The following is a 22,621-nucleotide window of genomic DNA, read 5'->3' as shown; positions in this document are numbered from 1 at the left end:
TCCCAAGGCATGCTAAGAGCCTGCAGGTTGCTTTCAGACAGTGTGTAGGCTCAGGCTCCCAATGTGGCTGCCTGTAGGAGAGCTCCTGAAGAGAGGAGGGAAAGAAATGTGTGCCAGGACTCCCTGGTAGCCAAGCTGGAGGTTAAGAGAGGAGATATTCCAGAGTCACCGATATATATTTCAAGAGGAGATAATCCACAGATATATAGCAACTCCTTTGAATCTCCTAATTTCATTCATTTTACACCTTTTATTTCCTTTTTGCTTCTGTGTGTGTACAACTGTGGAAAAGCATTAACATAGTTGAAGAATTACTCACAGTTAAATGATTGGAACATGAACACTATATAGTAGACATATGCATTGTTGTGTGGCCAAATCAGTGTAATAATCTTCAGCCTTTTGCATTTCATGTATCTGTAATACGTTCTTTACAGGTGTCTCACTTTCAGCCATGTGGCTTGCCCATGCTTTCCCTGCAAGTGCACAATGCTCCTGTGTGCTCCCTGAAATCTAAGCGGTACTCTGAAGTCATAGCTTGCAAACCACATTCCAAAATATACACACGTCTGTCGCCCCTGTATGAATTTGAATTCACATGCTGACCCAAGTTTTGTGACTGTGGTCACATATAATTAAATTCTGGACCACAAAATTCTGTGAACCCAGAGAGGCAATGAAACCTAAAGGTTTTAATTCTTCTCTCGCTACACAATCAGGCATCACAGTGCATCTTGTAAAATCAGCTGCTGTTTTTACATATACCCAAAGGCAAAATCAAGCCTTTCATCGTTAATTAAATTCATTTTAGAGGCTTTTTAATACAAGTAATATATGCAGCTTCTTTGTACTACAAAATGAAAAGAATGCTTTTTGTTGATCTCTGGGTGGGTCTCTGCTAATTAGGCATTACAAACTTGATTGGGTTGTGTGGGGTTTTTCCCCTTTAATCTTTTTTAATGTCAGGTTCTATTGTGAGAATATTTTTGGTCTCACTTGTATTGTGTGTGATATCTTCACAGAAATTCAAAATTATATTTCTTGCCCTACATTTTTTTCTTTCCCTCCACTTGTTAAGCAGCCTTTTTCATGGTCTTTGAAAGGAGATTAGTATGTTCTTTTCGTTTGTGTAAATACCGGTACAACAGTCTTAGTGAGAAAATTAGTATAGCTCTGCAAGTAGTATTTGGTAGGCAAATTACTGCCTGAACACCATTGCTTTTCAATAGCATACCTGAAGTTACCTTCATAAATCCAGATTTAAGAAGCAAAAGCAGAACTATCTGAGAAGTCATCATCTCCTAACAGTCCTCCCATTGGACTCGTAGGCAGATGTAAAACACTTCTTAAAATAAGGTGACTTTTCCTTAGCTGCCCAAGAGAGGATTCAGGGCCCTACCTTAGATAGGTAGATTTGCAAGTTTTGACTGGTGGTGTTTATTTTCCTCACCAAAATGACAGCTTTTGTCTTAGAAAAACAAGCCAAAGTACATATAGTCCAGGATCTTTCCATATACCCTGGAAAGAAGTGTTGAAATATGAAAACATGTCAATTATCATGAGGGTTTAATCATCAACATATTTTCTGCATTCATTCAAATTGCACTTCTCCTTTATGCAGTCCCAATAGCCATGCAAACTTCCTGCATTTTAAACCACAAATTTACCAATGTTATCAAATGTAACGCAGGTTCTTTTGCTAAGTAAGGTAACTGTGGAACTGGTTTACTCTGCTACCCTAAATCAATGTAAAGAAACATTTCTCTGTATGACTTGTTTGCCAAATTAATCTTTTTAGAACTTGATTCCTTCATATACAGTAAGGATGATCTACTCTTTGTCCTGCTGTGGTGCCAGCTGAACATCCTCTGATCCTGTTTTTGCTGATGGAGAGCTTGCATGAAAACCTGGCAACACGGACTGGCAGCAAGACTGCTTACTGGCTACATTAGACCAACAAAGCTTGTTTCTCAAAATACAGTCATTAGCCTGTGGTAGACCCCCTCCACTGCCATTGATGGTCCTTGTCATTTTTTTCCAGATTTTTTTTCCACTGGAACTTTCTATGGGCTAATGCTGTAATTCTTCCTGGAATTTCCCCAGATCATAGCATCATTGCTAGAAAGTGGTAGTAACACTTGTTCCTTTTAGTCTCTGTGTTGTCTCAGTGCAGACTGGGGATAGTGCTAACAGCTGGCTTAGGTAGCTGGCTATTTTGACAGTGTGTTGCACCTGAAACATTCCTGATGTGGTTATAACTGAGATAAGTCCTGCTAGTTGTTTCCTTAGGGCTTTTTCAGGTTAAAATGCTGGGTGAAACATGAAGCATCCCCTGCCTAGTCACGTTCTTGACAGCGACTTGCCAATACCTCATTACCTCAGTTAAGTTCCCTGTAAGAGGATGGAATTTCCTCATACTCATTCATCTGTCAGCAGCACTGGCTAGAGGTGTCTGAATGCATGTCATGCCCTCTTCAAGTTTAGCACCGCTTTCATACAGGTATATACAATCGACACCTCTGGGGAGAATGCTAATGTGAACCTTGTTTGCCGCACATCACTGAAGGTGAATATTTAGTCTTATATATGTAGTACTTTTAACTAGGACCACAAATCTGCACTAATGTTACTGGGTTACATACTGATCTACAATAGATCTGCAGAAAAAAATTTTACAGCCCTCTTGGGTGTCATTCATTTTCAGCACTATTGTGCTTATTAAAATGCAGTTTGCTGTGGTCTTGTTCATTAATAAAAAATGTGATGGTCGTGTTGTACTGGGATTTAATTAGCAGCTGGATAAGCGACTGCTGTATCTAAAGTTACAGAATTTGGTGGTATTTCTTCTGTGATGTCAGTGATACATGCACTGAAGCTAAGCAATATGATTTATTTAAGCTTTTGACCTGCTTCTCTGCAAATCTAAGGGCAGTATCTCCTGCTCCTGGCATAGTCTGTAGTAGAGAGTGTAACAGCTTAAATGGATTTTTGAACGACTAGATAAAAGTGCTTTTATTTTTCTTTGTGTATCTTAATTAGAGTGCAGTCAGAGAATGAAAAGTCTGTGAGAGTCTCCGTTGCCATCAATTTAAGCGAGGCGAAATGGCATCACATCTTTTGTTTTTTCCACTTTTTGCTGACAGTTTGTAAGCAAGAACTTGGGGAACTCAGAAGAATACATCTGAATCTATAAGAAGCTGGGCATCTGGTGTCTTGAAAAGGAAGCCAAGTAAATTCAAAGATGCTTAAATTACTGCAGGGCCTTGGTAGTTTCACATATCATTACTGGAATGCAGATCTATGTTATTTTAACTCTTTACTATATATGGCAATGCAGGCATTCCTGTCACAAGACGCCATGTCATTAATCACACTCGCTGGTAGCCTCAAAAGCAAGTCTGAGGATTGAATAGGCTGAGGTTGGTGAAAGCATCTTCCAGACTCCCACAAAGGGTATCCTCCACACTATGAATTGAAGAGCAGGCATTGGCAGGAGTATAGGAAAGGCTGGTCTTGTTTTGGTCTTGTTGGACCTGCCCTGTAAATAAAGGGGCATCTTTCCTTCTTTTTTGTGCCATCCACCTGGCAGTAATTGCAAGAAGGAAGTTTGTAATTAGGCCTTTTTTAATTAAAAAAGGATAATATTTGTATTACAGCAGCCTAAAAGAAGCAAGATTACATACAGCAAATCTGCAAAGTGATCTCTGTCAAAGGAGACTGTAAAGCAAGGTCTTGCAAGGGATGTTTACTGATCAAGAAGATTGACTGGAAGACTGGCAGCTGTGACGTAATGGTAGCATGAGGATGAAAGTAGTAAGAAAAATGAACTGGAAATAAAGTATGCATTTCTTAATTAAATCTGAGTGGAAAGAAACTTCCTCAGTCTTTAGCCCTCCCAGACCCCAGGGTCTGTTCCCTAGGAGATAAGGAAAAGGAGCTGTGCTCCCACCTAGCTTATTTAATTCAAGCTGCTGGGAGGAAAGCTTCAATTGCATCTGATTGTAAGAACTAATTTTTGTTTCCCTTGAGAAGCTGATTGAGGTCTACAGAAAAACAGAGTTAGAGAAATGTGTATTTCATACGAAACAGCTGGCTGAGCATACTGGGTTTCACATGTCTGTAAAATTTTATGTAAGGTTTCTTTTTTTTTTTTTTTTTTTTTTTTGGTAAGAAATTTAATAACCTGGAGTATCTCAGAAACAAAACTAGTGAGCCCAGTGTTGTTTTCTACTTTAAAGACAGTGGTTTAGTTGTGAGAGAGTGTGTGTGCCCTGTGTGCTTGGTTGTGTTATCTGTGGGCAGAGCTCATATGATGGCTTTCTCCCAAATTAGACTCCTCTTTTCTTGTGTTTTCATTTATTTTTACCCATTTATCTGCTTTTGGGAGGGGAAGGAGGGTTTTTTAAGACTAATCCTAGAAATACTGAAAAGTTTTCTGTTGATTTTATCTACTTTGTTGGCAGGTTCTGTGCTTGATAAGACACCTGGCTGCTTTTTGTAAAAGTGGTTTTTTTAGTGTCCGAAAACAAAAAAACCCTGTTCTAGTAGGAAGGAGACTTAGTTAACTCTTTTCTCAGCTGATAAATATTCACTTTTAAATTCAGAGCAGAACCTTAATTACTCTTTCTAAATCGCTTCAGTGTTGTTTTTCTCATTCTGCCTTTGTGCAGATAAGTATTCCAGCGATTGTATGACTGATGTTGTGACAGAGTGAAGATGGACTTTACTTCTATAATATGGCAGAAACAAATTGTTCTCAATTAGCTCCTTTCTTTTTCAGGATGCATGTTTCAAGCCAGTGTGTCTGGCTATGCTACACTTAAAACGGAATTACTTTTGCTGACCAAATTTCACAAAACACTGGCATCCACAGCTGATGATCTCAAATTAGATATTAAAAGATATTTGGGGGATATTGTGGCATGTCTTAATACTGTAGCTTTGCACCATTAGTTATGTAGATTTTCTTGTGCTGCATTTGGATTTTCTAACCTATATATCTTTTTACCTTTAGGATATCTGTCAGTATAGTAACCAGCTAAGCGTATGAGCTCCTGAACAGTTTCTCAAAGAAGGGAACTTCATTGAAGTTCAACACTGTTAACAGTTTTCTGAGTAGGCCTGTATACTATCTCAGCTTGGTCCAACTAGTTGCCATGTTTTATTGAGAATTATGATTACACAAGAGGCTTAGTCCCAAAGACACATATTGTTAGATGCTTTGGATTAAAAAAACACACCCCCAAAACAGCTCCCACAAACGAAACCAAAAAGATAGTTTTCCACAGGGCAGCAGATGAGAAACTGAGTATCCGAGACAGGTACTGCGTTACAGCCTGAACTGATGCTTTTCTGTTTCTGGTTTTCCTTCTCACAACTTTGCATCTTACAGTTTCTGTGCTTTGTATGAATGACATTACCAGGATTTTAGTTGAGAGAACAAGGTGTGTGTGATGTACCAGTGCTGTGAATCAACAGAGGGCACTGCGTGCCTATAAACCTATGTAACTGAATTAACATGCAGTGTGACATCTTGGTGAAGTTAGCATCAGTTACTCCAAGGTTTAGATGATTTAGCTGAGGGAATATCTGTGCTCATTCAGTGATGCAGAGAATGCACCACACCGTCTCGTTCCTTCCAATGAAAGCTGACTATATTTATAAGATGTTTATACCGTGCTATAAAAAAATGCACACATCATTGGCACCAGGGGCTTCGATTCACAATACTGCATCCCACTTGGGTGCTACCTGGGTACATAATGTTTAGGGGAGCATAAAGTTATCTTATGCATGCAAAAGCAGACTTTCTCCTGAGATACCACTCTTCATTGAGATACTGGTGTTTCCTGGCAGAGTGTGTCCTTTCTCAGCTAACCATTCACTCACTCTCACCCTCACAGGAAAAAGTGTGGGGGATCCGGTCCCCATGCCCTCCCAAGTGCTGGGCCTGATATTCAAGTGGCTACTGATATTCAGCTGCCACGCTGTGGTTTTTTCCCCCTGTAATAACCTGCTTCTTATGTCAGCTATGTGACCTGAAACAGAGCTGATGTGTGCAGAAAGTTTATTTCTATTTCTACTCGTATTACATGGGTCCAGTGTAACTAAGTCAAATATTAGTTGATGTGAAACAGATGGATGAGAAAATCTATTGGGAATTGTAATATTTGTGACAAACACTGGATTTCTCATTTCCCTGTTTGTTTATTCCTGAGGCAGCTGGGTTGCAATGAGTTTCCTGCCTATAGTTTCAGCTTCTTCAGTATGCTTTAGCCCATACTGCAGCAATAGCCTTCATAAGCAGCAAAGCAGCAAGTGACCCATACAATAGCAGGTAGACCTCCAACTGCTGATGCTGGTGTTCTGTTTTTGGAAGCATTCCAAGTGGCACTGTGAAACAGTTTATATACATATATATATATATACACACCTGTATTAAACACCATTAAGCCCTAAAAAAAGAAAAAGGTAAGAAATACTTCTGAGCATTATAGTACTGGTGTTGAAATATCATGTGAAATGATCAGAAGGGGTGGTTATTATGGCTGGTTTTATACTGCTCTGATTTAGGTATAAAAATACTTGAAAAGGAAATGTTTTGTGCATCTGGGGCATATTTTTCATCTGTGTCTTGTTTTCCTTTAGAGATTATACAGCACCAGGAGGTACGGAGAATGCTATTCCCAGCAGTAAAATAGAAATAGGCAAATTTTGCCTAAGTATCAAAAAGGTGGTTGTATTTGCAAAAGCGCAAATTCATCAGAATTAGAGCTGAAATGTTTCAGTTTGTTGGAAACTACTCAGAACTATGTGTAGTCTTTCTTTAGTGCTGCTATTTTTGTTTCTGTGTAGAGCCTAGTCTTGCAATCTCTTCTCAAACAAAATTCTGATTGACAGCTCCTGGAGTTTTGTCCGTGTAGGAAATAAAGATCAGGCCTTAGGTAGTGTCTTAGAGCTCTTGAAAGTAACTTTCACAGGAGAGTCCCTAACTTTGATGATCATTTTTATTTTTGCAGGTTGAAGTTGTTCTTGTGCTTTATTTGATTTGTCACCCCAGATTTTTGCACAAGAGACATACCCAAGATTTCCCTTTCTGCAGTTCAAATTCAGTGAAATAGAAGAATAGTAAAACAAAGATATGTTTGTGTATCTCTTAGCTGTGCGCTCATGAGGAAGCACCACAGGGAATTCATAAGACTTGAGTTAACTCAGAGGGGATAACTCAGTTGAGATTGCCTCTGGCAGAGCAGGAAGCTGAGAACAAAATCAATAATTGGAATAACCCATTCTGATGCTGTCCTGGTTTTCTTGAGCATAGAAGTATACATGTTTCATAAATCTAAATCTGGGAAATGCTAGGTACTTAAAACCAAACTGATATGCTCTGTCCTTGGAATACCTACATGGCGTTTACACTAGTGAAGGGTGGCTCCAGTGTTCAGAAGAAGGCACAGTAAAAACTGACTTCTTGCTGCCGAAGGAGTGAGTTATGGAATTTTAATGTGCCCAAAAGGCTAAAAGGTAATTACCAACATGGTTCAGATGTTACTAGCTGGGATGGGAAGGTACTCAGTCTGAGAGCTTTTGCTCTTCTTTCATAGCCCTTTGGCAGCAGAGTATGAAGGTGTGCCCCAGGTCAAATTAATTTCATGTTAAGAGATTCCATAATAGTACGCAAATGTCCATGTTGGGACTAAATGCTTCTGATGAAACATACTCATTGAGTTCATCTCTATCTACAGGGATATGTTTTCCTGATTCCAATTTAATGTATTTTCATATGGTTGAGCACAAGAGCTGTAGAAATGTGCTTTTGCTCCATGCTGAATGAAAAAGAAAAAAACAAACCTCCATTTTCTGGAGTATTTGTGAAGATGTGCTATAATGTCCATTCTTAAATTGGAAATGCTGGGTTTTCAACCATGGTGCCTCTGGCTCATGAAGTGACTGGAGATCTGCTCTGGCTGTGACAAAACTTCTGATTGAAAACTTTTTAAAATTTGATGTTTTGGCATTTTACAAACCCTAATCTCTCCTCAAAAGCACTGCAAAATGAAATAGTTGTTTTGCAGCTACTTCATATGTCCATGTACCAAAGAATTAAATCCTTTCCTCCCACACTTTGGTTTCTTCTTAACTTTTATTACCTTGGTGTTTCTGACAAGGATTCCGTTAGAGTCCTGCGTCTGTACAAAGACTAGGTGAAAACCAGTTTTTTCTTCACTTTCTCTAGCCTGTTGTGGTTTTTTGTAAACTAATTTTCTCTTATTCTTAGGTTTGATATTTTTTTGTCCTTACTGCTTTCTAAGTATCTCTCTCCTTGAACTGGAAGTCCTCAAAGTTATTAGCCAGCATTTTTCAAGGTTATATCTCATTTTGTTATTTCTGGACCAAGTTTTGAGTCTTTCAGGATCCCTTTGTGTCCTTTTACTGTCTCTTCTGGTGCTTGCAAACACCTGCAGATTTGCATAATGTGCTCCCTGTCCCTCCTTTCACATTATTAATAAAGAGGCTAAATCAAATCTAGCCCGACACTTCTTTGTGTAAGTGGTCTTTGGATACTTCTCCTCAAGAAGACACGGTGTTATTATTGTTACGTGGTTCTAAATATTAAATCTTGAGGCAGTATTTCTTTTGAAGCCAGTGTAAATATTTTTTTAGTGATGGATTGGTGTGGCATTGCATCAATTATCTATTAAAAGTTGGCACTTCTACCAATTGACATTCATGCTGATACAGTGCCCACTTAAATACATAATTCAATGTAAGTTTTGAAAAATCAGCTGTGGCACACAATATGGCCTTTATTATTTATCTGTTTTATGGTGTCCAGAATGCATTGTGGAAAAATGAGTAACCACGTAATGCTAATGAGCATTTCTTTGTGAATTTTTAAAGCTATTATGCTGCCATCCATAGAGTCAGCCAGGGAAATCCCATGTAAATAAAATAGCTCTACAAATTCCCTGTTGTCTTCCACTCTTAATTAAGCTAGACTTTCTGAATTCTAGTAGCAGAGATACAGATATATAAAATCTAACTGTTAGATATATAATGATGTAATTGGGACATTTGTATTGGCCATACTGTCGCTTTCTGGAATTTATGGCCAGAGGTGTTGGATTGGAAGAATGAGTCATTATTAGTAAATGCTACATTTTCTGTAGGGCTGGGGATTTTTAGGTTAGCAGAAACCATTTTTTTCCAGGAAGGTCTCTCAGCTATGATTTTAGTGTATAGTAAAGCTCATCAGAGACGCTTTTGTCTGATTTTGAAAGAAAAAAATCCCACTAAATACAATTAACAGTTCAGTCTTTTCATGAACCTTTAGGAGAAAAAAAATGTAACATATATTTCTCTTTTTCAGTAAAAAATAGCCAATTTTTCATCCCAGTTGAGCAATGCTGTTCTGTCTCATTTTTTTGGTCTGATCTTAGTGACTCTACTGCAGGGTATTCATTTTGTTGCCCAGAAGCACCCAATATAAAGCTTTGAAGATATAAGGCAGTGTAAGTTCTGCACACAACTGACTTAATTCAACTGTGTGTCACACTTAAGTTGCACATGCAGAATAACAGGATCACAGAATGGTTGAGGTTGGATGGGACCTCTGGAGGTCCTCTGGTCCAACCCCCCTGCTCAAGCTGGGCCACCTAGAGCTGGTTGCCCAGGACTGTGTCCAGGCGGCTTTTGAACATCTCCAAGGATGGAGACTCCACAGCCTCTCTGGGCAACCTGTGCCAGGGCTCGGTCACACTCACAGTGAAAAAGTATTTCCTGATGTTCAGAAGGAGCCTCCTGTGTTTCAGTGTGTGCCCATTGCCTCTTGTTCTGTGTGCGTACACAGACACAATCTGTCTGAAGCTGTTACATGTATTGATTAGATTTGTGCTTTCTTGCAGTGAACACTTAACCATTTGGTGCAGCTTTCTGCACATGGAAGCCATGATTATGGTTGTATTTAGTTTTTATGATGTTATTGTTTGTTTTTTATCTTGTAGGGTAAGTCTTACCCCTTTAAAGGTCCATTTCCTCCTATGTGGAATCTGTTGGCCTACCTGGACTACAATAATCTATGGAGGACCATGGATGAAATGGGAAAGGAGGTATGGCATGAGGAATTGCAGCTGACCGTCTCAGCTTGGCTTTGCCTCCATGAGGGGCAGAGTGAAGTTGGGAGTAGGATGCAGATAGGCAAAGCTGCTCTAGCTTGAACAGACCTGGTGATGGCGAGAGCAGCATCATGCCATGCATTCTGGTATGCACTGATGGTCAGAGCACGTGTAAGTGGCATCCTGGCAAGCTCTTCTGAAGACCGTGCTGCTAGGTCTCCAGTCATACCTTCATTTTTCTGGATATATGAACATTAGGGTTTATGCTTGTGATCTTTAGCACTTTGCCTGACGATTGGGTAAGTAATATTTTAAGAGGCTGGTAGACCTCAAGTGTATGCCCTTCTCCACCCTCAAATTCAAGTTGTCTGTTTTAGTTTCCAGTTGTGTATGCTCTTCATTGACTGAGCTACAAGACTTTGAGAAGAGATTGCTGTTACTTGCATAGATGGATGGGAGGGATATGGAATAACTCAGAGAAATTCCCCAGCACTGTATGTTGCCTTTCTAGGCAAAGTTCTTAACTCTAAAATTATTCTGTATTCTTCAATCTAAAAAAAAAAAGATCTTAAAACAAGCAAACAAACAACAAAAAACCTAAAAGCATCCTCTGTTAAGTTGGCTGTATTACCTGCCAGGAATTTGCAGGCTGAATTACCATGTAAAGATGAGATTGATTGTGATTGATTGTGTTTGTTGTCTTTTTCTTATGCCATTCATTCATTTGGTGATGAATGCTCTTTTGTGTCTCCTTAGATTCCCAGTGAAGCCCCATGGAAGGCTCCACATGCGGAAGAATGGGACAAAATGACTATGCAAGACTTCATAGATAAAATTTGCTGGACAAAGTAAGAAACTCTTTTAATATGAAATACAATAGCTTACATTTATATACCTTAGAGCTCCAAATAAGTGTTACTGCTTTGCAAACAGATATAACTACCACTAGAATGCAGCTATTTTAAAGGAATGGAGTGAGAAAATCTTGTAATAATGGACCACAACACCTGTCAGCACACACAGTAGATTCTGTTATATTTCCATAACTTTTAGGCTAAATAAAGATAAAATGAAAATTTGGGGAGGGTTGCTTCTGAAGATAAGGGTAGTAACTTCATCTGTTATGTGCACTTTCCCTCTCTTTACTGTGTGTTTAACCTTTAAGAGAAAAATGCTCTGGCTACAGCAGGTTTTTGAATGAAACTTTTGATGGAACAACACCCATTTATTCTGTGCTGGACCAGCTGATTTTACCAAAGTGCTATAAAAATAACATTTGTCTTGAAATAGCACTAAATCACTTTAATACCTATCATTCTGTTGTTTAACTGCTGCACTATATACCACACAGTGAAACTGAAAATGCTTCCTGTTTTTATGTATACATCAAAGCAATTTTTCTTTACTTGCCATTCAACAACAGTTTGATTGGTTTTCTTCGCACTGAAGGAAAAGAAAACAGTAATTCTGCCTTGCTGTAAAGCAGATTGATTTCTACAGAAACCTCTTCAGAATTGCTAAGCACCTGACATGTGGCTGCCACAAGTCTGCATGAGCTTGGTGCAGAAGCCTGCTAGCACCCACTCAAGCTGACACTGTCATCGACAGGGGCATTTTTACGGCTTCAGACAGTCTCTAGAGTGCAACATGATCTTTGTTAATGGACAGTAGGCTCTTGTCCAAAAACTTTTAATCTTCTGGTTGTTTTGCTTTAACAAGAGTGACAATTGCACAAAAACATATAGAAACCCTTTCTTGTTTGTATCACCATCCATGTTCAGTAAAACCAAATAGAAATGTATGCTGGTGGTTCTGCTGGCCATCTGAACCTCTGATTTGGTAAGGAGCTATACAAGTTAGCAAAACACCACGCATCAGTAGTCATTCAATATCCAATAGCTCACGTGACTACCGACATATTTTTTTCAAATTCTGATGGAATAAGACTTGACATTTTACCTGAATGTTGGCATAACTGTCAGCCTTCCTTAATTCCAAGATGCTTTTCAGATTTTATATGTGCATCTCAGCTTGATTTGCCCAGTTGTTCAAGATTTAGGTAACATGCCATAGAAACTTCCCACCCTGGAAGGTAGTGATCCAGAAGGGTAATCTTCTACTGTTTCCTCTCAGCTAACAGACTATACAGATTTGCTTTTGGCTAGAGTTGCATGCTGGAAATACCCTGAGTGCTCTTGGTTGAAATCATACTGCCATTTCTAGGTAAAACACCAGGAGAAATTGGGGAACTGAAATGCTGAAAAGCACTGGGAGAAGGCAGCAGAAACTAGGAAAATTTAACCACAATCTAACAGCTTTTGCTTTTGAAATATTAATAAATACATATACTAATTCTTCCATTAGACAAAATATCTTTCAGAGTTGATCATATGTGTTTATACAGACAAAAATTGATAAATATTTTCTGTATTATTTTTGGCTATCAAGAATGAATCCAGAATGCACCTGTATTTCAGAAAATGGATCAGCTCTTTACTTCAGTGAGACTATGCCTTTTTAAAAAGCACAGAAGATGCCTTTTTTTCTATGTAGAGCTACAGCTGTTTGAAATAGTACATTTAAGTTACACTTTTCTTTTTTTCTTTTTTTTTTTAAAGTTCGAAGACCTAAGAAAGAAAGAAGTGACTAAAAGTGGATTCTGTACTGGCTTTGGAAATTATTGATTGCCTGATGCCTGGCATATGAAATACCTATAAAATCTCAGTCCCTGTCAATCAGCAGTTAAGCTGAGCATTTCCTGGTCCTGTCCATGTCCCTTTAAACTCCTCCTCAGAGTGAGGGCAGAGAAAGTATTTACTTCTAACAGGTGGAATGTTTCCCTGAGCCTTAATTAACTCTGTCTTAGTGCACCCCAAAATCTTGTATAGATTTATACAGTAATTTTCAGTAGGGCTGTTATGAAAGCACCAACTGGAGGACATAAAGCAGTGATTCTTTTTCAGACAGAGGACAGTTTTCCACTTCTGTGTTCATCACCACTAGCTACCAGACTGCTGTTTAAAATGCTGAGTTGGGCAACCAAATGCATCCTTTCCCTTTTCTTGCCAGAGTTTTGCATGAATGTGTGTGTGCTGTCTCTTCACTTACGGCTTTCTACTTACATTTCTTTCCTTATTGTGTTCCAGCTGCAGCACTCTCCCTGAGCACAGCAGAGGAGTGGGCAGTGAAGGGATGCTGACTAATCCAGAGAGCTTAGTTAACTAGCTTAGACAAGATCCCTAACTTTTTTATGACAAGTGTTGAATAATCTCTATGCTGTGTGCTTGAGGGACGGGCATTCAGAAGGTGCAAACGGAGCTGTAGATCTTGTATGTAACCCAAGAACCATGGGAGAACATGGTGGTTTTGGAGTCCAGTGAAGACGGGAGGGCTTGCTTCCTTTTATCCTGAGTCTAGGATGACAAGCTAACATTGCATTAGTAGCATAAAGTGACATAAGCTTTCATGGGCTCTTATGAATCCCTATTTTGGCTGGAATACAGCAGTGCTTGATTAACACTTTTTTGCAGGGTTACTTGAAAAAATGTTGGGTAAAAGGGATTGATAGATTCCTACTTCAACTGAAATTAAGGAATCCTTTGCCCGCAGTGAAAGAAGAGGTTGCTGAAGACAGTCTCTCCCCTACTAAAGAACAATCTTGTCACCCTTCTTCAGTTTTTAAATTAACTCACTTTCTTGTCTTTGTTGCAGTGCTGCCAAGAGTTTCGCAACTCTATTTGTGAATGTGGATGTCACTTCTGAACCCCATGAGGTCTCTGCCCTTTGGTTTTTGTGGTACGTGAAGCAGTGTGGGGGGACAACAAGGATATTCTCAACAACAAATGGAGGACAGGTACTGTCAGCCATCACTTTCTGTGGCTTGTGACAGGCCTTGTTTTAACTTCATTCTTTTGCTGCTTTATTTTAGTTCAGAGGGCCGACTGAGGTGTCCATGACTTTGAGCCAGTAGCACATTGATAACTGGTTCTGTTCATTTACATGTTAATTGAGATCTTGCAAAACTGGTGCTGAAGGCTGTTCCTGTGCTGAAGGCATTGGCCCAGGCATCAGTAGATTTGTATCTGTATCCTGTTTCCTTTGGGGCTCTGGTTAGAATACATACTTTGCTTATCCACATGGAAAAAATAAAGTTTTACTTATTCTTATTTCTGTCGTGAGGCTGAAGCAAGCCTACCACTTCAGAAGCACTTAATGGAGATGGCAATGCTAGCTACACGTGTGTAGAGTGCTTCCAGATTAATACTGAAAATGTAGCCCAGAGCTCGGTTCCTAAAGACGCAAGCTTCCATGGATTAAAACTGTTAAGATTTTAAAATCAGTCTGAAGAAAATGAACACCCCTGCTTAAATATGATATTGCTCTGAAATATTTGAAATCTGGTATATTAGTGCTGCTTCTGCATTTCAAGGAAGTAAAGACTCTGTTAACAGTCTTCTACTTGAGAAATGTAAATTTTACTAATTGTATTAGAAAGAATTATTTTTTTTAGAAATGCAAATTATTTAATAATAAATAAATAAATAAAAATATAAATTCATTAAAACATGTTAAAATGCATAACTCTGCATAGATAAGCAATAATTATAGATAATTTAACTGTAAATACATTGAATAAAATATTACTTGAATTCTGTGTTATGTCAGAGGTGATTTGAGTTTAAATTAGGTTAGATTATATGCTGCAGGAGACATTTTTGGTGTGAGCTACATCACTTCTTATACCTTGTTATTTATTATGAGGATCAGGGTTCCTACTTCTGATACACAGACCTCTGCAGGGATAAGAGTGAACTCAGAGAAAGGTTTAAAAGTTTAAGCACTTTCCAGAAGTCTTGCTGCTTCATGCAGGTCTGTGGAATCCATTTGGAGACCCCATGAGAAGGGATTTTCTCATAAGGTTACTGATACTTCTAGTTGTGGCTGGTGGTCAAATATGGGAAGTATTTGAGGAGTTCACTGAAAAAGAAAGTAATGTGGATACGTTTTCCAGGTGAGACTGCCAAACTTCCCCAAAATGTTTTGATAACAACAGAAGAACAGGGTTTGTTTTGAATGCCAAGCAAAATGTTTGTCATGAGACACGCTTCACAAGCACCGGTCTGCTGAGTTGTTGTTTTCTGTGTTTCAGGAGAGGAAGTTTGTTGGGGGCTCTGGCCAGATCAGTGAGAAAATGATGGAGCGCCTGGGAGGCCGGGTGAAGCTGAGGAAGCCCGTTGTCCGCATCGACCAGTCGGGTGAAAGTGTCATAGTGGAAACCTTAGATCATGAATTATATGAGGTAATGAAACCTCCAGCATTTAAGCAACTGTGTGTGCAGGGATGGCTAGAAAACCTTCAGCTTTTCCTTTTTGACTTCTCCAAAATCCTGTACAAAAATGTAGCAGAGATTTAAGTGAGTATGACAGACAGTCACACTTTCTGATTGTCCTGAAGTAATAGCAATGATAGAGCTTTAAAGTGATGCCTGAAAAGCAAAGTATATATTCAAACTCTTCCTTTGCTAGCATCTCTTCTTTGTGTTCAGTTGCCTTTTGAATTAAAGGATAATTGTAAGGTGAACACAAAAATGTAGTTTAGTAATGAACCTTCTGTGAAAAACATGGCAAGCTTTGCTTCCAGGTTGTAACAGGGGAGTCTAAATGGAAGGGAGACCAATGGACTTTTACAACAGAGTGTTTTTTTTAAGTGCTGGGGAAAGAGCAGCTGCCCATCATTCGAAGAGATGGCTGTTTATATAATGCTTGTTTGTTGTTCAACAAGCGGGATTTTGTGAGGGTTCAGTTTTGCAATTCTTATGCTAAATACCAAAATTGCTTCAGAAGATACACCCTGCAGCCTCTCCAGATGTCTGCCAAGATCATTAGAGCAGTATACTTAGGATGAAGTAGTGGAGAATGTATTTGGCTTATGTATAATTTCTTTTGCAGGGCAAATATGTGATCAGTGCCATTCCCCCAGCTCTTGGTTTGAAGATTCATTTCAACCCACCTTTGCCCCCAATGAGAAACCAGCTCATCAACCGAATCCCCATGGGCTCAGTCATCAAGTGCATTGTATACTATAAGGAAACTTTCTGGAGGAAGAAGGGTATTACATTTTAATTGAAAGGAGTAGTAGTGACAGAGAGAGGGAAGAGGGTTGCATGGTAATGGAGTAGACTTTGTGTTTAGAGGATGCTGGACCTTCGAAGGAGACTTCACACACTTCTATGCCATTTTTGCCTTCCCCTGTTTGAGAAAGTTGAGAGAGCGGTTGGGAAGAGAGGGTGGATGGGGGAACAAAAAGGAGGTAGACATGAAGGGAGAACTCATGCCTGTTGCTTATTGCCTTGGTTGTTCTTTGTTGTCCTCTCCTTTTCCTTCAGTGACACCTGGCTATGAGATGAGTCTCTCCCACTTGTACAGTAATGTAAAGGTACAAGTGATGTGTGATGGAAGGAGGTTTTATCCCATCAATTATCAGCCTGCAAAATTCTGCCCTCTGGATGCACTGGCAATTGAAGGTGTCTTCACATAGACATCCCCAGCTGGGCTCGTCATCCTGGACTCCCTTTACTTGTTAATACTTCCATCATGATTCCTTAGCTCTCTTAGAACTTACCAAATCTAAGACAAACTGCAATGTAATAGCACCCGTTTGTCATCACTGGTTATAATGAGTCCACATCTGTGTTTGTCTACAAATGTCATCTACCCTTTGTCTTTGTGAATGATTTCAAGAGTTCTGGATCCTGGCATATTCTGGATGTTAGGTTTGGGATGGATTGGCAAGAGATGATTCCTATTTCCTGATATAACCCATAGCTTGCATACTGTGCTTTGCTAACACCATTGTTCTTCTTTTAAGAACAATTTATTTTCTTCAAACCCTTCTTTTAAGAACAATTGTGTTTTCAAAACAAGGTCTGAATATTTCCTATGTCTGACATAAATGTCATATATGAAAACAACTGTGGTAGAGGCATTTGAATATCTTCAGTATCTGAGAGCAATCTGTTTCTGTGCAATTAATAGTTACCTTGCTAACTGGGTTGCAGAATAATTTATTTTTCTATCATGAATTCAACAATAGGAGGTGCTTTTATTGACTTTCTGTTTTAAAGACGCTTGAAAAGGATTGTTAATTGTCAGCCCATCTCAGATCTAAACTTTCTCCTCTAGGGAGGATCTAGCACTTCTCTGACTCAAGGCAACACTATACTACACTGCCTTGCAGATCAGCAAGGGAGCTCTGTGCTAATCTTCGTCACTTGAGGGGGTCGCTTTACTTGGTTTTTTTGTTCTCCTTTCCTTTGTTTTCGTATCTCCCTGTATTAGAATCATAGAATCAGAGGATGATAGAGATTGGGAGGGACCTCTGGATGCCATCTAGTCCCATGCCTTGCTCAGAGCAGGGGGAATTTAAATCAGGTTGTTCAGGGCTTTTTCCAGTCAAGTTCTGAGTATTTCACAACTTCTTGGAAGCTTGTTCCTGCATTTGGATACATGGATCCTAACTTCTTTTCCACCTTGTGCTTAACAGGGTATTGTGGTACCATGATCATTGAAGATGAGGATGCTGCAATTAGTTTAACACTTGATGATACTAAGCCTGATGGCAGCTTTCCTGCCATAATAGGGTAAGAGACAAAGAAAGTGTCTAGTTAATGCCTTTTTATTTTGTCTTAGAGGCAACAGTTGAAACAGAAAACCTGCTACTTTTGAAGGGAAATACTTTAAAATAGTTAAAGGGTTGAGTTTCTCGGTGTGTGGTGAATATGTTCTATGATTTTTTTTCTTTCAAAAAATGTTATCTCTATGATTTAATTGCTAACTTAAAAAATGAAATTCTGTTTTTCTTCTTTTTCTCACCATCATCTTTTACCTTTTTGTTTGGCAAAGTACAAAATTGGAGAAGAGGAAAGGAAGGAGAAGAAAAAAGAGGGTGATTGCAGAAATGTAAAGTTTTCTCCAAATATTTTGCCTCCCCCAAATCTTCCAGTTCTTTAAATTAAAATTTGTTTCTAGAATTATATTTTGTTTTGTTCTGTTTTTTTTAAACAGCCAGAGAGTATGATCAGTCTTAAATAGTGTATCAAACAATAATTTCCAGTTCAATCCCAGGCTTCACCTCTCGTTGCTATATGCCTGCACCCACTGCTGTATAAAATTAAGGGCATGGGGAAACAGCTCATATAAATATTCTAACCTGAATCTCAGAGTGGTTTCTTCCACAGTGAGTCCTGCAAGCAGCAGGCAGAGCATATAACATTATGCAGAGAGGTGACATAGATGTTTTGGATAGAAACCCAGAAGCTAATACTATGAATCACAGCATCCCATTGTAAGGTATTGGGATTTTAAATAATGGAGGAAATGTAGTAACATAATGGAAGTAAATTGTTCGTGATCTTCCTACAGCTTCATTCTTGCTCGGAAGTGTAGAAGACTGACAGGTCTCACAAAAGAAGAAAGGTAAGTACAAACACTGGAGATCTGCATGGAATCTGAGTCAAAATTCTGTTATAAATGACCAGAGCAGGAAAAAAATGCCCCAGTTTGAAGGAAGTTGTCTGTAACCTTGTGACAATAGGCAGGTGTGTCGCTTTAAGGAAGAAAATATCTTTCTTGGTTTTGGATGAAAGTCCCATGGAATTCCCACAAACCAGCAGCAGATGTGGTAGCTGGACCCTGCCCTTTGGAAACTCTCTGGTCCTGGTTCTCATTTTCCAGCAGGGTTGCTCTGCTTATGTGACTCTAGCAGAAGAACTGCTCTAAGCTGCTGAATATGAAAATGGTGTAGATATTCTGCTGCCCTCACTGGAAAGGGTCCAGGGCCAGCCTCATCCCCCCCAACACTGCCACCTCTCTGGCTTCCTGCAAGTGCACTGAGCTCTTTGAAAGCTTGTCAGAAGGGCCAGGTTTGGCCACTGTTCTTAATTTTTTTTCTAATTGCCCTGGAGGGTCCTTTCAGTGGCTGTAACTTAGTGCAATCTTGAGGTTGCTGTAGCTGCCATAAACAAAACCTCAGGATCATGAAGGGATCAAAAAGCTGCCACCAGCTCTCCACCCTCAGTTTATGGGGGAAAAAAATTGCCCTTCAGGCACAAGATGAAGGTCTTTTTTACTGTCTTCTTGAAACAAATCTCTGCATACAGTAGTGCTCTGTGGTTTATTACTAAAATAGATTTTACAAAGTAATGAGGTTTTTTCCATCACACTGATTCACAGTATCAGATAAAATTAAAGCTACAAGTAGAGAGTGTGGATATGAGGAGAGCCTTATTTTGACATGGGGAAAATACATTTGTTTTTAAAGCATGCCACAAGGAATACTGTGTCCAAGTAAACATTTTTACAGTAATAGCTAGTCTAACTAGAGAAGATGTAGTCATCTCAGATTAGCTTTGCAGGTAGTCTAGCAGTCTGTGAATAATGGGTCCAAATGGGGCTGTTAATGTCCCAGTCTTTTTAAATGACAGCCTGGTAGCACAAAGCACTTTTAATTTGGGCAGTAATGGACAAGGCAGCCTTTTCCTCAGCACTCAGGCTTTGAGATAGACCCCCAGCATGTAATTGACAATAAAAGTAGTGTAGGTATTCTGAAATCCAGTGTGCCCAGCATTTTAAGCTGTAATAAACACCAAATGGTGTCTTATGCTGTGTGTCAATACACTAGATACAACTGAGCATTTGCAGTATTTGGGAACAGCTTCTCTTTCTGTGAAATGAATGGCTGTCCTGGCTGTTTGCAAGGTACCATGAAGGAAAGGTTGCTTTCCCCTGGGTGTTAAAAGCATTAGCACAATTACCTGACTCTGCTGCTGCCTACAGCCAAGGTATAAACAAAAGGATTTTGAACTCTTTGTCTTTTGAGTAATAAACCTTAGACTAGGAAGGACTTTCCTTTGGTAAAGGATAGTTATGAAATATGCTTGGGTTGGCACCTGATAGATGTACCCTGGTGCAGGGGTACCTCTCTGGCTCCTGCAGTCCTGGCCACAGCCATCCAAGGCAGGAACCCGCTGGGCTGCATTGCAGCTCCTGTCCTGCACATGAGCACAAGTCCCCTTCCAATGGAAATTGGGGTCCAGGAGAAGGCAGAGCGTGAAGCTGGACCTTCCCCCAGTGTACACTCAGGGTGCAACCAGTCTGTGGTGTTTAGGTGGAGGCTGTGGTGTTTGCAGGGAGGGATCTTTTCTGAGGACAGGCTTCTTGTGGCACCCTACAGAGGATGCATCTCGCTGAGATGCTGTGCTCACCTATCACTACAAGTTGGGCTCTCCCTTTATCACACTGATGACAAGGTAAGGTTTTCGGTAATCCTTGAATATGAAGAGTAGGATGTAGAGTCCGTGGCAGCTATCCTAAGTCATGGCTGGGAACAGCAGTTGCGGGAGGGGATGGAAACTGTTTTACAGCCTAAGCCAGACTGAAAGGAGTAAAACTCACTGCTGCCTTCCAGCTGGTCTTCCCAGGCCAGGTGCCAATGAGTAATTACAGTGGTTAGATTCTGCCCTACCTTTCACAGCTTTGCAACGAAGGTGATGGTATCATACACTGCTGTGGAAAAAGAGACCAGGAAAAAGAGCTGAATGTCTGCACGTGCACTTCTTCCACACTGAGCACAGTTTAACTCTCAACAGGACCCCACCTAGGTAGCTCCAGGCATAACATTCCTCTTATTTAGTGCTGGTGGCAATTTCACAGCTGAGCCCAAAGCCAAGAAATAAGGATTTTACTCACTGCATATTCCCTATGTTCTATGCTAGAATTAACCATAAATCCGTAAATAAGTATTTATATAAACTGTTCTAGGACAAAAAGTGCAGATGTTGCAGAGAGACCAGCACATCTGCAAGGATTTGCTCTTATTAGGGCAAATGTCCTCAGTGATAGATTACTGTTGGTACAATTCGATCCTTTAGAAACTGCTTTTCTGTGTTTCTTTTCTGTCAAATAATACCTTATTATTGATGAATAATTCCTTCCAGGGTTGAAATTTCTTAAGAGTCTGAAGATGCCCTTGGCCTGAAGCTTAATATTTTCTTTCGCACCGCTATCTTATACTAACTTTATCTGTATCTGCAATGTAGTTAGCAAACAGCAGTGAATTTGCACCTTCTTGGAGGCCTGCAGTTGGCCGTACATGAGAATCCCTACCAGCCTCTGGGATGCCATTTCCAAGCTCCCTGGAGGGTCTGGAAGTCATGTGTGGAAAAAGGGAAGGGCACAGGCAGATCTAGAGGGGTCCTTCTCATCCCTGTTGTGGTGCTGGGAGGAGCAGAAGCAGATGGGTCCCAAGGTGGTAACTCGCTTTCCTGTGGAGCCCTGTGGTGTTACTGACCTGCCCTGAAAGCAGGAGCCGGTGGGCATTTGTGAGAGTTGGTGGGCAGACCTCAGCAGAGGCTTTGATGGATCATGCTGTTAAAATGGCTTTATTCTGTTTGGACACTGGGTAGGTGCTGGTGGTCTGCAGGGCATGATGATCACCTCACTTAGGGAGAGACGGAGAGAGAGATGGAGGAAATTATCCCTTTTGTTATGGCTGTTGCTGGATTCATGTCACCCCCTGCCTGCAGTGGGATGTTCATATACAGATCTTGCAGCTCTCTGAGCCCTACAGGCCAATCGTGTCACCATGCATTTCTGCTTCTGGAGCAGGCTGACCCTTGTCCTCTGCCTTGGGGCACAAGGAAGGGACTGCTTCTTTCCCCTCTGCTGCTGCTAGGCTTGACACCCGCCAGCAGCAAAATCACACCAGGGCCACAGCTCTTCCTGAACTGTAGCAGCCTTCCCTTTCTTGCTCAAGTCCCAACCTGTACAGGAGGACACCTTCTTAAAGGCACTTCAGGTCTTCCTGGTGGTTTTTTTTTTCCTCCTCACCCCCTTACTATAGTATTCTTTAAGTTCAGTTGCTCATGGGTATAGCTGGCCTCCTGTATAGCTGGGTGCTTCATACAGCAGTATAGATATGGTTTCCTCATATTCTTATATAGCTGCAAGCATAGCCCATACAGTTACAGAGCTGGGACTGCTGTATTTCTGTGCCCAGAATGGCTTTCTGTGGAGTACAGGATTTTCTTCCAGAAGTAAACGTCTTTCCAGTGTTGTGTTTGCATGTTTGTTTTTTGTAATTGTTAACTATTATTTCATCTTGATCTTCTCGTGTTTGGGAATTGGTGCAGTGCAGCTAACAGTAAACAGTAAGACCCAAAAGATTGTAGGAACAAACGTAATTGCACTTGGGGTTTGCTACAGAATGAAGTATATTCATGGATTTATAGACTCATAAACTAAAACAGGAGAAAATTTTATAGATACAGAAATAAAGTACTGATTCCTTGAGAGCCTCAGGCTGTCAATACCTGCATCGTTGTAGGAACAAAGCATAAGTTAGGCTATGTGCCAAGACAAAAAGTGCAATGCCTTACTACTTTCTTTTCCTGACAGCCTGGAGAACCTTTGGATAATGTATGGATCTGGGCTGCTAGAGGTATCTTAAAT

The 22,621-nt window shown here is 40.1% G+C and overlaps 1 protein-coding gene across 1 annotated transcript in view; it reads left to right on the top strand.

Moving 5' to 3' along the window:
- The window catches only part of LOC142033995 (amine oxidase [flavin-containing] B-like), a 55,207-nt gene that overhangs the window by 23,471 nt on the left and 9,115 nt on the right, over positions 1–22,621 (top strand). Inside the window, exons 4-10 of the mRNA XM_075034692.1 lie at positions 10,005–10,109; positions 10,872–10,963; positions 13,827–13,968; positions 15,265–15,414; positions 16,064–16,223; positions 17,658–17,754; positions 18,536–18,589. Coding sequence (XP_074890793.1) covers positions 10,005–10,109; positions 10,872–10,963; positions 13,827–13,968; positions 15,265–15,414; positions 16,064–16,223; positions 17,658–17,754; positions 18,536–18,589 — 800 coding nt within the window. The remainder of the gene's footprint in view (positions 1–10,004; positions 10,110–10,871; positions 10,964–13,826; positions 13,969–15,264; positions 15,415–16,063; positions 16,224–17,657; positions 17,755–18,535; positions 18,590–22,621) is intronic.

The sequence above is a fragment of the Buteo buteo genome, chromosome 8 (genome assembly GCF_964188355.1).
Source record: "Buteo buteo chromosome 8, bButBut1.hap1.1, whole genome shotgun sequence".
Classification (NCBI taxonomy): Eukaryota; Metazoa; Chordata; class Aves; order Accipitriformes; family Accipitridae; genus Buteo; species Buteo buteo.
Note: the sequence above shows the minus strand (reverse complement) of the source record. Positions and strands in the feature narration are given on the sequence as shown.